Below are 14641 nucleotides of genomic sequence, written 5' to 3'. Positions count from 1 at the left end.
TTGTAAAACTTAACAGGTGGTCTTTTGTTAGTCAGTAGTCGATCGAGAGGGTGTGGTAGAGGTGAACAGGCTAGGGCATGACCTTGATTCATATGCCAAGAATATTCAACTTGTTGCACATACATGTATTAATAAATAAAATTATTTTTAAACAAAAACAAAAAATAAAACTCAGAAGAGACAGTATTACAATAACCTTGTTGTACAGGTGATGTTCTTTATTGTTGATAGCCAATTCAATGATACAATGATACACTATCAATGTGTTACTCCCTCAGTTTTACGTTAAATAAAACGCATCAAGCATTGAAGATGAATTCTTTGCTGTCCCAGTACAATGTACATGTACGTGTACTTGATTGGGAATCCTTGAGTGGCATAGTAGGTTTAATTATTGATGACGGCGACATGGATGACCTGAACTTTGACCTTATCCTGACGACTCCTTGGCGACCTGATGTTGACGACCTAATCTTCACTGTCAACGTTGACAGTCTGTAGACCTATGAAAACAGGAAAAAGAAAAATACAGGATGATCAGAACATGACGAAAGATAAAAACATTAATTAAAGACAGCTGCTACAATTCAATTGAATTTATTGTTTATTTCTTTTCTTGTTACATCTATTTTTAAAAGACAATTTTTTTTCATACAAATTAGTGCACAAGAAAATTCCTTTTTCAATAAATATTTGCTCTACATGAAGTGTACATGTACATACCCTTGAATGTGGGGACATCAACATGGGTGACAAGTGTGTAGAGTTTGTGTGGAGAGTCTTCATCTTCGTTTCTTTTCCTGGCCAGACGTACCCTCACTCTGAATGGTACGCTCCTGTTAAAGGTCAAGGGTTATCCATGGTTCATTACACAAAATTAGTGCATTGTGTGTCCTAAAAGCCCTCCCACTTTAGAAACTATACATTTCTTCTTTCTTTTCTCTCTTCTCTCTCTTCGGGATTCCAAGCTTTGTGCACTTTTGAGGTTTTAGTGCAAGAAAGAATTAAACAAACCTGACGACTCAGTGCACGATCCCCCCCTCACTCAATTAGAAAGAGAAATTGGATTGCATTGCTGCGGTGCTTCTCGCTTGACATGCCTGAAGGCAACATGGGTTTTCACACATTCAGAGTAAAATGAATGGTGTGTACTTTGGCCATAGAGGTCAGACGAGTGGTCACATATCACCATCTACTGATTGATGCAAGTCCAGTATCTATAAATCTGACTACAACCTACCTGACTCCTCTTGACCAGATGTGCTTGTTGAGTCTTGTGTCTACTCGCACATCTTCAGTTCCCATCATCTTCACGGCAAACTTACGGATCTCCTTGATGGCCCGAGGGGCGCGTCTCTTGAAAGAACTGCATCAATAACCAAAGGAAGTCCAACAAGGATATCTGTCAAGTACTCAAGTTGCAGCTTGAAGCAATTAGTTCTGAATCAATACGTCAAGGTTCAATAATGATTTACATTTCAAAAGTATGCCATATGTTTGAGCAACTGAGGTACTCTATCAAGCCATTTTCTTGGAACAAACAGTAGCGTTTATTGAACAAGTTTAGTTTAGTAACTTTACTCCAATCTAAAGATTGCAAATTTCAAATTTCACAGCTTAGCAACATTTAAGTTGTCAATAACCTTGCATTTATGTCAATATCCCCCAAATAGTGCTGGTACAAGGAGGATACGTTCAAAAATAAGGCCATGTTATTTGTAAGTCCCAAAATTTGGGCCTCTCAATACCGAGTATGAGAGTCCAAAAACTTCAGGTATTGAAAACATGCAAAACAAGAAAATAGACTGGTACATGAAATAACCAGTCCAACACCCCTTTAGTACTGCATCAGTCCACAGTGTCAAATTAAACATCCGGTACTAGTCTCTATTTCTACACATCTCTTCATAGCATGCCACCTGATTACTAAAGGGATCAGTCTTTTCCAACAGGACATGTACCAGTCAAGTCTTAGGCTTCAAATTGAAATCACTGCCATCACTTTCAGGTGCAAAATATTGAAGAAAAGTCTCCTTTAAAAATTGAATTGATGCTTCCAACTTGGCCGACATATTGAGGACCTTGTCTTTGCCTCATGAAAATTTTGGAGAATTTTTCAGCTTAACAGTAAAGTTGGCCTGAATTTGTTTTGCATTTGTTCTGCACTCAAGGTCCCTGTCTGGGTATTACTTTGCAGGTGCAAGGTAAAACCACTGGTTCCATGACATAACTTGTTATCTGATGATTGACATGTACACCAGGCAAGACTTACATTCCATGGATGCGCTTGTGCAGATGGATGGTGTACTCTCTCGTCACCACCTCGTTCAAGGCTGAACGAGCCTTCTTCTTGTCAGTTTTCTTGGCCATCTGTCAAAAGAAATAAAACAAAAGGACATCTAATGTCATTCTGGACTTTTGTTTTGATAAACAGACCATCCGAGTATTCAACTACCCCCATCATCTGAGCCAGGTTAACACATTCGTCCTACTGCCCCAAACCCTAAATTCTACAGCACTCCACACAATAAATAAAATTTGTGATGCAATCAAGCTAAATGAGTCGCTTGTCTAAGAATTTCATTTGGAGATACAGGCCAAAATAGGGGCCACTTCATCACATCTCTTGGTGTTCCGACTTCCATAATTTTTGAACTAAAGATGGTACCACCGTGCGGTTTTCACAGCAGTAATGCTGAGATTGTGCTCTTTCAAAATCTGTAAAACAAATAAAAATTGACTAGGGTTGCCAAGCGACTCATTTAGCTTGATCGCATCACATTTAATACAATAATACCAGGCCTACCCAAACTGACCCAAGCATGAATTACACAAATCAGCATGATCGAAAGTGAGAATAAGCCCTTTTGAAACATACCCAAATATGAGAAAGAAAGTCGCACTTTACAAAATTCCAAAAATCTAGAGTTAGCCTAATTCTACCTCCATGCCTAATCTAAATAAAAAGGCAGTGCATCTTTAGCCAGATCCGGCTTTCTTGTGGTAAACACTATTTTTGCCAGATAGGCACTGAACTGAACCTGCACAGCGACTGTTATTCTTGGGACTTGACTTGGACATTTTGTCCATGAGAAATCTTAGTCTAGTTCAGCGCCAACATTGTCGTTGTGGTATTCACGAGATAGGAATCAGACCATTTTACAATTTCAGACTTTATTTCCCTTTAAAAAAATCCTTCAAAGCCACAAATCAGAAATTGAAAACATGGAAAGATTCCCATACCTGTCCGGCCATCACTTCAGTGACCTATCAAGTATCAGCAATCAGAAAGTGATAATACTTTAATAGGGCCTATGTCCTAAAATGTCAAATTTAGCAGGGGCAATATTGAAATAGGCTTACTTAGAAAACACTTGGAAATTTTCAGGGATAACATGTTGCAACCTGACACCACTTGTTTTCTCATATCATCTCAATGAAGGTCAGTCATTGCAAAAATGATGATAAGACATGAATTTGGGACTGAGAGTGAGAAACATTTCCAATTTTGTTAGTAAATAACTTAGAAAATTGTCTCGACTCTCCATAGACTTTGTACATAACCGCTGAAGTGGCGTCAGGTTGCAACATTTTTTCCATTTTCAGTCTCATACGGTTTGTGCACAGGATTTTCCGTGCACAGGCATGACCATGATGCACGACAGGGTGACGTGACAACAATGCCAATGGCCAGACATGCCAGATATGGGAATCTTTCCAAAAATATAATAGACCTACTCTGCAATTGAATGTTGGAGTCAACTTAAAATAATAAAAGAATACGCCTATTAATTATTCTTGATTTTTTTGGGATGAAAACATAATAATCAAGGAAGAATCTGAATGTTTCAAAATTCAACCCGACGCCACTTCATCGGTTGCGTACAAAGTCTATGGAGAGTCCAGAAAATTCCCTAGGTATAAAAAATCGCAAATAATACGTATCTCTCACACATGAGATACATTACAATGATTTAGAAGCTCGTACACAAAGAAGTTTTGCAGTACTGCGAGAGCGAGGAAGGTCGGGGGAAACTCGTAGTGCTCTACTTTAACATACGATTTCCACGTATAATTTACAAGATCTTGACTGAGTTTAGTCCAATTTTTCTTTTATAAAATGTATTGTAATACTAACAAGATACCATATCATGACATAAATATCTTTAAGTTCAGAATGAGATCATACACAACGGCAAAGAAATCTACATAAAGTCGATGTTTGGGGATTTTTAAACACCCTAAATTCAAGCCTTCAACATACCGTGCATTGGCATTAAAAAGAGGCCGGAAGAACGGACAAGGCACTGTGGGTAATTGTCCAGATGATGATCAACGGCTGTTTCATGTCGGAGACCAGCGACAGCGTAAACAAAGGGGAGGGGCGTAAACTATTGGGGGGGGGGGAGTTGTTCGATCGTGTGAAAAAAATACATGTATCTTCAAATGCAAAAATACAGCAACTTAACATGTTTTTTTTAATATCGAAATATTTTACAACCTTTTGATTTCGTACTTTTTATATGAAATTATATAAAATCGTCACTTTTTTTTACACTTTAAATCTAATTTTTAAAAGGAGAGTTTTTTCTCTTTTAGGAAACGTTATGCTATATTTAACTGATTTTCATTCGTTTTAAACTAAAAATAGCTACAGTCATCAGTTAAGGGGGGTTGTAGACTGTTTATTTTATTAATTAATTAATTAATTAATTAATTAATTAATTAATTAATTAATTAATTAATTAATTTTTTTTTTTGGGGGGGGGGCAATAAACCACTTTAAATCCTTACAACCATCAGTGTATTCAGGTTTCTGTGTTGGACTCGTTTGTCTTTTGTTTGTCTTTTGTTTGTCTGTCTGTCTGTTTTGTTCTTGTGTTTATGTTGTTTAATTGTCCAGGTTAGTGCTGTACCACTTACAAGCTTTGGCTTATGTGAACAGCCTTGCACTCTCCTATACATGTACTACTCTCCTATACATGTACTACTCTTTCTTTTCATTTTCCTTATTTATCAATAATTAACCATAATTTAATAAATTTGCTTCGAAGAATTTAGTTACTCAGTGCTGATTACCTACTTTTTCCTATTACTTTGATATTACTGTATTGTACTTCATATTATTATATGTTTTTTTAGAGGGTGCAAAATAAATGTCTATTGAATTGAAATGTCACTAAAAATATAGATGTTTTTGTAACATCTCCATGGTGATCATTGCCATGAGTGGTTCATTGCAAGCGGTCATTGAACCCAGTATGACTCTCTACCTCAGTTCATATTAGCAAGTCCTTGACCATTGTTCAGCCCTTAGTAATTTTATCCAAGCTTTTTTATCCGGCGTGTATTGCTCCGAGCATGCATTGCAATTACTGTCAGATAGCATGATCCTGTCTGTGGCTATATTGCACCTATATGTGAATAGCTAATATTGTACAGTAAATGTACATCAAAACAACATGGATATAATACATATGGAGAAGAAAATTACAAAAGACAAAAGCAAACACATTTGTTCCGTGATTAATTGGGTTTTATTACCTGATATTCACTAAGTGCACACTACTTAATGACAAATGTGAATATAAAATTCAAGCCACACACCAATAAGTCAATTAATTTTGTCAAAAATAAATGTTTCCCATACATTTTTCCTCTTTCTTATTTATATGCACATAACTTTCCCATTTTCTTTATTACTAGTAAGAATAAGTATGTAATTTAAAATCAGCCTCTATCCAGGCAATATCTCTTGCGACTAATCCTCTGCATGTTGAATATCATTAGGCTCGAGGAATACTGCTATTTTACTTGAAATAGTAATACAAGAGACATGAAGTATAATCTTATTTACAGAGCAAATCCAATGCCCATAAAAACAAGTTTGTGCTTAAAATACATGTACATGATGCAGTTTCCATGTATACAAAATGAAACGTATCATTCAGGTGCAGACTTTTGTTGTTGTGTAAGTCTGCTACAATTGAGAAGGAAATAGTGTTATACATGAACAGCTGTTTTTGTACTACAATACACTCACATGACAGAAAATTCTGCAATCCGTGGTTAAAAGATATGGCATAAAATGTAACAAATACAAGTTTACGTATCAAACAGTATTTTGAAAACCATAAACAAGCAATTGACCCAACAACCCTCATCAGCTCTCAACATCTGCCACGTCTTTGCATTTTAGCATGTTTTCAGTCAATTATTCTGTATCTGCTGTGTATTCGAGCAGTGGCGCAGCCCGGAGAGGGGGGAGGGGGTAAATTGGCAGATTGCAACAGGATGGAGAAATTGGAGATTTTTACAAGCAAAATCGAGATGCTGATCAAAGAAAATTGGGTTAAACATGACGAAAGGTCTAATTTGCAACGGGCAAACAAAAACCTGGCTACGGGCGACTGGTAATTAGGCCTTTTGCGTGTATGTGTATAACACACCATAGGCCCAACTACACAACAGACACAAAACAGAGAAAAAATACAGAGACTGACAAATGGCGTTATACACTCCCCAAAATACCATAACAGAACATTACATTCATCAATGAAATTTAGAATTTGAATGTACATGTATTTACAGAATGTGTTCAATCATTTATACATTCCTTTATAAACTGCATTTAAAAAAAACCTCAGGTTTCGGTTTTAGACTGAAATGAAAATGGAATTCCTTTTGGAAAGAACAATTTTGATAGACCTCAGTTTAAACTCTGAAAAACGGTAACACATTTATTTCTGTAAAAATCTATATGAACACGCAGTTTTGCAAAGAATATACTGAATTGAAGAATGCTCTAGTCGTACTAGTACAAGTCATGGCATTGATGTTTACACGAACTATATATATCATCTTCATAAATTAATCAAACAGACCTGATTACACACCAGAAACCTTAAAATTTATGTCATTTTAAGCTTTTTAAGTTTATTCTCTTTACTAAGCACGCTTGTTTAACGAATTGCCTTGCGGCGTAGTGTAATAGGCTAGATCTGGTACCAATACTGCTCAGTAAGTAGTATTTGTACCTCACAAAAGCAGGCACCTGTCTAAAGTAAATTACCCGTGTTTGACATTTACCAGGTATATTTACAAGGTTTTACATTTACGAAGTACAGAGGGAGAGTGAAAATCTAAATGCTCTGGAAAATATTTGAATAAACCTCTAGTCTAAGGAAGCAAGGATAACAAGATTTGTAGATTCTTTATCTTGTCCTGGGGGTGAGAGAGAGATAGATCTAATGAATGCATCTTGTATCCTACTGCCACCTGCCTGCACCTGATTCCCTGAGTACATGTAGCAACTAAATTCTGCAAATTATGATACCTTGGCTCACTAGCTCTGAATGTCATTTTAAGTTGGTCATTTTTTTTTATCAAACAAAGGCCACTTATCAATGCTGGCAAACAATCACATCTGTTTGTGAAGCTACAATGCGAAGTTTACATGCACAGTGATTTCATTATTCAAAATGGTTGGGATTGTATGGTACGACATCAAGCAATACAGGCATATTAAATCAGCAAAGAAGTACTTCAGGATGCAGTACATTAGCAGATACGCATTTGTTTTGTCATTTATCAGTGTCGATACAAATATTTACTTGTAGCAATCAACTCGTATAGATTTTCCCACTCCTGGAATAATATCTGTGCTTTACATTGTACTGAACATGTTCTATTCTAAAATATATACATTCATTAAGGCAATTAAACAAAAGTCTCGAAATTAAAACAAAAATCCACTAACTGAAACTGCCTACTGAAAATGGTGAAAGTTTCATTCACAAAAACAAGAAGTGAATGTAGTTATGCGGAAATGTTTTGCTGGGGTGCTGTGGTCCAATGGTTTATTAATATTACTGTAAATGGTTACAGTTTTCGACTCCTGTGCTGTGATACATGGGTTCGAATCCTGACCGTGAGAACATGGTGCTTGTGCTCTTGAGCAAGGCACTTTACCATTATTGCTTCGTCCTTCGGATCAAGGGCGGATCCAGAACACAACCTTGGGGGGGGGGGGGGGGGGCCAAAAAAAATTTAGGTCCCCCAAAAAGTGGATTCTAAATGCTCTGTGGTGCGATCTGAGGCAATTTCTGACCACTTTGACCATTTTTTTTTGGGGAGGAAAAGATGGTGGTGTACGCAGTGCCTGCCTTTATAGCGACGTCACTAACATAACAAAAAAATTGGGTTCGTTTTTTTTTGGGGGGGGGGGGAAATGGCCCTTGTTGCACCCCCCCCCCCTCGGATCCGCCCTTGCTTCGGATGGGACGTTAAGCCGTAGGTCCCGTGTTATGTGTTGTGTAATGCACGTTAAAGAACCCAGTACCACTTATCGCTAAGGGAAGGGGTTTGCCCTAGTGTTTCTGGCAGTGGTTGCAATATGCACCGCAGCACCTTGTATAAGATGCTTGTTTCCAATATCTTGCACGATGCACTCTTACTAAGGACAGGTATTTGTTTCTCTGAGATAAGAATGTACAATGCATTAACAAGAAAACTTGTCTGTAGTCAGGGTGCATCGTGTCTCTCTACTGGGGAGAGAGAATGTGTAACCTTACTTCCCTGTAATACTCCCGTTTGGATTCTATTACCCACTCTCATTTCTGAGTCACTCACTGAATCCCCAGCTTACGTTCATATGATTTAACCACAGACTTGAGGCCGCTGTTCTCTTTCTTCATGGCCAACAGTTCATCCCTGAGGGCGTTGTTTTCCTTCTCAAGGAATGCAGCCCTCATACTGATCTGATTCTCTTTGATACGGCGTGCATCACGTGATCGCTTGGCGGCGATGTTATTCTTTCTTCTTCTGTCCCAGTATTTGTCATCTTTAGCCTCATGGGCAACGTAAATCTGTGGACATAAGATACATGGTATTATCAACAGAATCCTGATGCACCTGAAGGATTTCTATTTTAAAAAGGGCACAAAAAAGTTGCAGAAGTTGCCTACAGCTACATGTAGTACTGGGAGGATGAAATTGAATAATACGATTTTCAGAATGAAGCAATAGATGCAAATTTTATGCAGTTTCCTTGTAACAAATAAAAATGTTATATTGTACATGTATAATACATAAGCTATGAAGTTTGAAACAGTTAGGAGTGAGTACGTTGACTGTTGAAGATGTTCAAACAATATCTAACTGGCTTGACTGGAGTCGCTCCCTAATATATGGTTGGCATACTCTGATACAGAATGCCTGTATGAGCTGCATCGTACCTTACGTGACTTCTTGATCATAGGTTGTGGTTTCAGCTCCTCTTCACTGAAACTCCTAGTACGAGGATCATACTCATGTTGACCAGGGATGGTTGACAAGGCAATGTCAGTAGGAGACAGGTCATAGTTGACATTCACATCAACAGGGCTTGGTGTTCGATCTGAAGGTGTAGGGCTTGCTGGAACAACTGATAATAATAAAAAAAAAAAAAAAAAGAACTTGAAAGTAATCAACAGATTCCATATATTGTTTGTGTTGATCCTAGCTTTCACAATTCTTAATTTTGATGAAGTGAAAGAAGTTCACATGATGCTTGATGTGTTGAAAATTTAAATAATTCTTGGGCCAAACGATTTTGCAGGAAGATGGTAAATACATTGTATTCTTATTATTCTCATATTCTAACAAAAAAGAAATTATGGAGAAGTTCAGAACCACCTTATTCACAGAATCCATCTTACAAATGAAGATCATTTTTCTTGTCGTGTTAATGTACATTTCGACGAGGCAAGACTTTTCCTCATTGACTACATTCCTAATAGTGCCACGGAAAAACCTTGACTTAATTGATCATCTTAAAACCTTTTTTTTTCTGGGTCATTACCTGGTTTCTCCGGAGAGCTCAGGAGTTCACCGGCCGCTTCCTCGTTGTTTTCTGGTGTTTCATTGATATCCTGTTGGTCATTGTTCAAGATCTGCTCGGCTGTGTTGACAGGCAAACCATTCTCAGACAAAAATTCATCCAATTCCATGTACTCCAGTTTGAAGTCATCGTCTCCATACGTCTTATCCCACAGATTGGGGCCCAGGAATGCTGCACCCAAATCTGTCTGAGCAAAATAATCACCCTCAACTTCCTTCAGCTTCTTCTCAAAGTCGATCTCTGAAAAATGAATAGAAAGACAATATGAGATTTGTGCAAAGCTGTGACAGGCTTGTTGTTACATTTTGTTTCAATTCAACAAATGTTCACTGCACAAAATGCTACATGTGATTGCTATCTAGCTTTATACAACCATACAGTGAAAAACACACGTCCACTGTCGGACTATACTTACTCCTGTGTACTAAATAGTGTCGATGGTTTAAATGCACAGGCAAATGTGTATGGTCCCACATGTTGTATCACTGGCAAAGCACTCAGTTCAAAACAGTAGAATTTGACACTAGATCGACAACTTGAAAATGGACTGCCTGTGTCCGCTCCGGAATCAAATGACAATTTGATCTACTGCACAAGTAGTCCAAAACACACAGTGAACGATGTACTAAGAGCCAATGGCAATGTATACAAATCGACCAACGACAAGTCACTGCACCCGTCCTGTTACCATGGAAACATGATAAGTATTCTCATTAAAATACATTACAGCACTGGAGTCTGTGGAAAATATATCACAATAAAATACAAGGTGTGTGCATCTACATGAAGTGTACTGTACATTTTCAGATGTCTATTTTTCGTGAAATTTCCAGATTCATTTGCACACGTTTGCGTATCAAATTTTCAACATAAAATTTCACAAAAATTAGACATCTGAAAAAGGCAGCACTTTCTGATTAGCCTATAAAGAGGGTGAGTATGCTTCTAAAGCCAAAAAAACCCTACAAACTAAGCCTAAATGTGAAAATCAAAATTTGGCAAAGTGCGACACGTTTTTGTACATGGATGTGTGGCCTATGTTTACGGAGGCAGTCCAGTAAATAGGCCACATTTATGGGGCTAGTTATTGAAAAGAAATTGATTGTATTTAAACCAAACACATTAATTAAACAACACAAGGTGTAAGATGAACTTGTGTTTGGTGGAGAAAACATGAAGAAATGTGAAAAGTCATACTGAAAAGGGTCCACTTTTAGTTTTAAGTTGTATACCTTGCTGTTTTTTGCCATCTTCATCTTGATCTTCCTGATGAGTGTTACGTAGGCCTACATGTAATGTCGGCGCCTGTAGCAAACTCGGATTCTCCAACAGGGACTTCAGCGTCACTCCGCCTAAATTCTTCAGAAGGTTGTCCATTATTGACACGGGCAAAATAGGGGCTAAAAGGCTTGTGAATACGACAGCTACAATGGCCAGGACAACCGGGGAAATGTAGTTGTTTGGTGGCCTAGATTCGGTGGTTTACGGTCGGTCATCCACGTATCCCGCATTTACGTTGCGCGCTTGTTTAGCAGTGCAGTGCATTACGTATCCAACATGCACACGATACAATTACAAGTGTATCGACGACACAGATGTCAAAAACGCTGGCTAGCTACAAAAGTCGCCAACCATCATTACGTGTACGCGTTGCATGCATCACGCGGATCCGCGGTTGCGAATTGCATGCACCCCAAAATCCCAAGTGCAAATGCCACGCCTCTCTGAAATGTGGGGATGATTTTCGGGGAATTCTTGGTTTTTTTGGCGGGGGGGGGGGGGGGGGATACCTAAATCACTAAAAGTGAAGAATAAATAGCTAAATGATGCCGCCGAATTTCAGCAAAATTAACGGTAAGGCCTTTAATCATTATTAATCAAAATTAACGGTAAGGCCTTTAATCATTTTGCAGTCAGTGACGTCATGATGACGTTAAGTGAACCATGGAGAAATACAAACACATAAGTGAACTAAATGGCCGGGGGCGAAATGTCGTACGAGGTCTCGTACCGTACAGAGTCGGGATACGGTCCATTAGGGTGGGGAGGAGATAGATTATTGTCGGATGAACCATATTTTCAGAAAATAACAATTACAGTATATTCATTTCACTTTATTTCAGCCTTTCCGTTCTATATATAAATTTAACCCCAATCGTTCACGTAATCTAGCTTGTGCCAGAATATAGACTCAAGAGAGATATTAATAATGTGAAGTACTCATTGCAATTTATTCTTCATAAAACGTAGTAAATGCTTGTAATCATAAGGTATTGATAAATGAAGGACGTGCACAAGTCTACGGAATTCGCATTATGAATGAAGTGCGCTTAAAGGGAATATACATCATTTGCTTTTGCTGTAATTTTCAGAAATGGATGGAATTGGGGGGTTGGAAATATAAAGCAAATATAGTTACACTGACTTTTTGGAGGTTTTTGGTTCGAAAATGCTATAAAAACCAAGAAAAACGATCATTTTCCTGTAGTCTGGTTCCCTGACTCCATATAAGAAGAATTAGAGCAGTTTACATACATTCGGGAATTGTAAGGTCAGGGAACCAGTCTAGCTGGCTCGTACCCGTTCATAGGTTTGTAATCGATTGCAAACAAGTGCAATGGTCAATTGGGGCCAGTATTTGGAAAAAAAAGCCAGTTGTTTCCAACGCTGATCGGCCGATCAGCGTTGGAAATTGATACAAAAATACCACTTTTCTTGAAAATGACAGTATACCAGGTGCCATAATTTTACAGGATGCTTTAGACTGTCATTTACCAACATCCTATTACGGTATTTCGCAAAAACTTGGTAGTTTTATTTTTCGATGTTTGCAAATGCCCGGATGGAGTGAGTGTCAAGTTAAAATACATTACACGAGGTTCCTAAACTTGACAAGGTTTCTCTGTCTTTTTTTGAAATATTTCAACTCTTAAAAAAAAATCGAAATACAATTGACCAAAAAGGCGTTTTTTTACCTGATTGTAATTCGTCAAAACCAGAGACTGGTGTAAAGTTTATTGGTCAAAATCAATTCAGAGATAAATACGAGTGCGCACTTCAACATGCGAATTATAATTCAAAAGTTTTAATTGCTCCTTTTGAAAACGTCTGACAGCTTAAATTAACAGCCGGCGCAATTGAAAATCTCAAAAGAAATTGGCGAGCTTTTCCTGATAAAACTGATAGAAAGAAACTTGCTGGTGTCATGCTACCCGCACTAAAGTCACGTTGCAGGACACGCTACCACCACTAACAGCAGGTCGTAACATCAAAGGGTTACGTAATCTAGCTCGATAAGCCTTGTTCGCTCGTACCCGGTACCACCGCCCTGTTTGCGAGCGAAGGTTCTGCCCTGAAGGGTGCACGCCTGTAAATAGGCCAAAAATCCGTCCGCCGAGCTCATGAATACAAGTTATACCCTCAAAATATTCTATATAAGAGAGTTTTGAGAGCCATACAATTGGGGAATTGAAGAGATATGGTAATGAACCTGGCCCAGACTTGGGGCTTCCAATTTTGAGCATTTTGGATGCTATTGGGCTCGAAAGTGGCGTTATTTTGCCATGTTGTGGAGGGATCGATTTTCAAGATGGCTACTTTTCCGCTTTGGGGAAAATAGGGGTCGTCTTCTTTGGGTGAGAATAACTCGAAAAGTCAATGGTCAACCCACCAAAAAATGAAAAGAAAATGAGAGATGACACATTGATCATCATTTTTCTGTGCAGCTTGAATACCTGTGAGAGTTCTGAGTATTTTAAAAAGAATTTTGAAGTATGCGCATTTAGCACTAGAGTCTATGGGATTTTTTTTTGCAGGGTTGCACCCTGTAGATAAAAGTAGAACACAAAAGAGGGCTGCAGATATGTTGACCCACACCTCGCATACCCTCAAACTCCACGATAATGCCTTTAGCATGCCTATCCCGTAATTTTCTGTTTGCTGTCGAATTTTCGATATTGGATTTTTTTTTAAACACAGTTCATGAGTGAGTGCGAGGATGTAGAGGCCAAGACCTGGAGGAAAGAGGCATCGCTCTGATTATAATCTATTTAATTTGTCTTTTAAAAAAAGCTTATGTTTCCTTAAATATATATATATTTTTTTGGGGGGCGTACATTGAGGGTTTTCGTACATTTTTCAAAGCGCCCCTACACAGGAAACTCCAGTCCTGACTCCCTTCCCCCGTTCGATTTCCCAATTGAAGGCGGGGGAGGGGGGTCCTTCCCTACCCCCTCCCCTCAGCTTTCCCCCTCCCAATACTTTAATTTTCTTTTAAATAGAGGGCGCGCAACACAAATAGTGGTTACCACCACCATAGACTAGAGAAAGGACAATATTATGGTTGTCAACAACACGGAAAAGAACCCAGCGTGACTGAAAAAAAATAACGCACACGTTGTTACGACAATAACTCAAGAACTACCTTTTGTATTAATTTGAAACTTGGTCATGCTGGGTAACATATAGGGAGATTAAATTTCATGTAAAATCGTCGAACATTATAATTAAATGCCCTGAAACTGAATCCGAATAAAAGTCAACTTTCTTGGAAAAAAAAGATTTGCGTCAATAACTCAGAAAACACCTGTTGTATTGAATTGAAATTTCGTCTAGAGGTTGGTCATGATAGGTAGCATAAGGAGCTTGAATTTCACGAAAAATCGTCAAACAATGAACATTAAATTACCAAAGGAATACAATGTTGCGCGAAAAAAAAAAATCCGACCGAAAGTCAACTTTTATGGAGCAAAAGCAATACAT

General features: G+C 38.2%; 2 protein-coding genes across 5 annotated transcripts; both read right to left on the bottom strand.

The window, feature by feature from the left end:
• Positions 1 to 186: 186 nt before the first annotated feature.
• LOC119727567 (60S ribosomal protein L31-like) lies at positions 187 to 13164 on the bottom strand. Of its 4 annotated transcripts, none has more exons than XM_038199493.1 (5): positions 13093 to 13164; positions 2273 to 2370; positions 1241 to 1366; positions 724 to 836; positions 187 to 503 (listed from the first exon to the last, which is right to left on the bottom strand). In XM_038199493.1, exons 1-5 carry the CDS (start codon positions 13147 to 13149, stop codon positions 469 to 471), a joined length of 429 nt encoding a protein of 142 aa, XP_038055421.1. In that variant the 5' UTR covers positions 13150 to 13164; the 3' UTR covers positions 187 to 468. The 4 variants fall into 4 exon arrangements, with proteins under 4 accessions (XP_038055421.1, XP_038055424.1, XP_038055425.1 ...); XM_038199496.1 differs by lacking the exon at positions 13093 to 13164 and adding an exon at positions 4265 to 4352; XM_038199497.1 differs by lacking the exon at positions 13093 to 13164 and adding an exon at positions 4241 to 4254.
• Positions 8427 to 11446, bottom strand: LOC119727566 (thyrotroph embryonic factor-like). Its single transcript, XM_038199492.1, has 4 exons — positions 11113 to 11446; positions 9842 to 10120; positions 9237 to 9424; positions 8427 to 8867 (listed from the first exon to the last, which is right to left on the bottom strand). Exons 1-4 carry the CDS (start codon positions 11255 to 11257, stop codon positions 8628 to 8630), a joined length of 852 nt encoding a protein of 283 aa, XP_038055420.1. The 5' UTR covers positions 11258 to 11446; the 3' UTR covers positions 8427 to 8627.
• Positions 13165 to 14641: the final 1477 nt, after the last annotated feature.

Source organism: Patiria miniata, unplaced genomic scaffold, assembly GCF_015706575.1.
Source record: "Patiria miniata isolate m_02_andy unplaced genomic scaffold, ASM1570657v1 HiC_scaffold_20, whole genome shotgun sequence".
Lineage (NCBI taxonomy): Eukaryota > Metazoa > Echinodermata > Asteroidea > Valvatida > Asterinidae > Patiria > Patiria miniata.
This window is presented reverse-complemented; position numbering and strand designations above follow the sequence as displayed.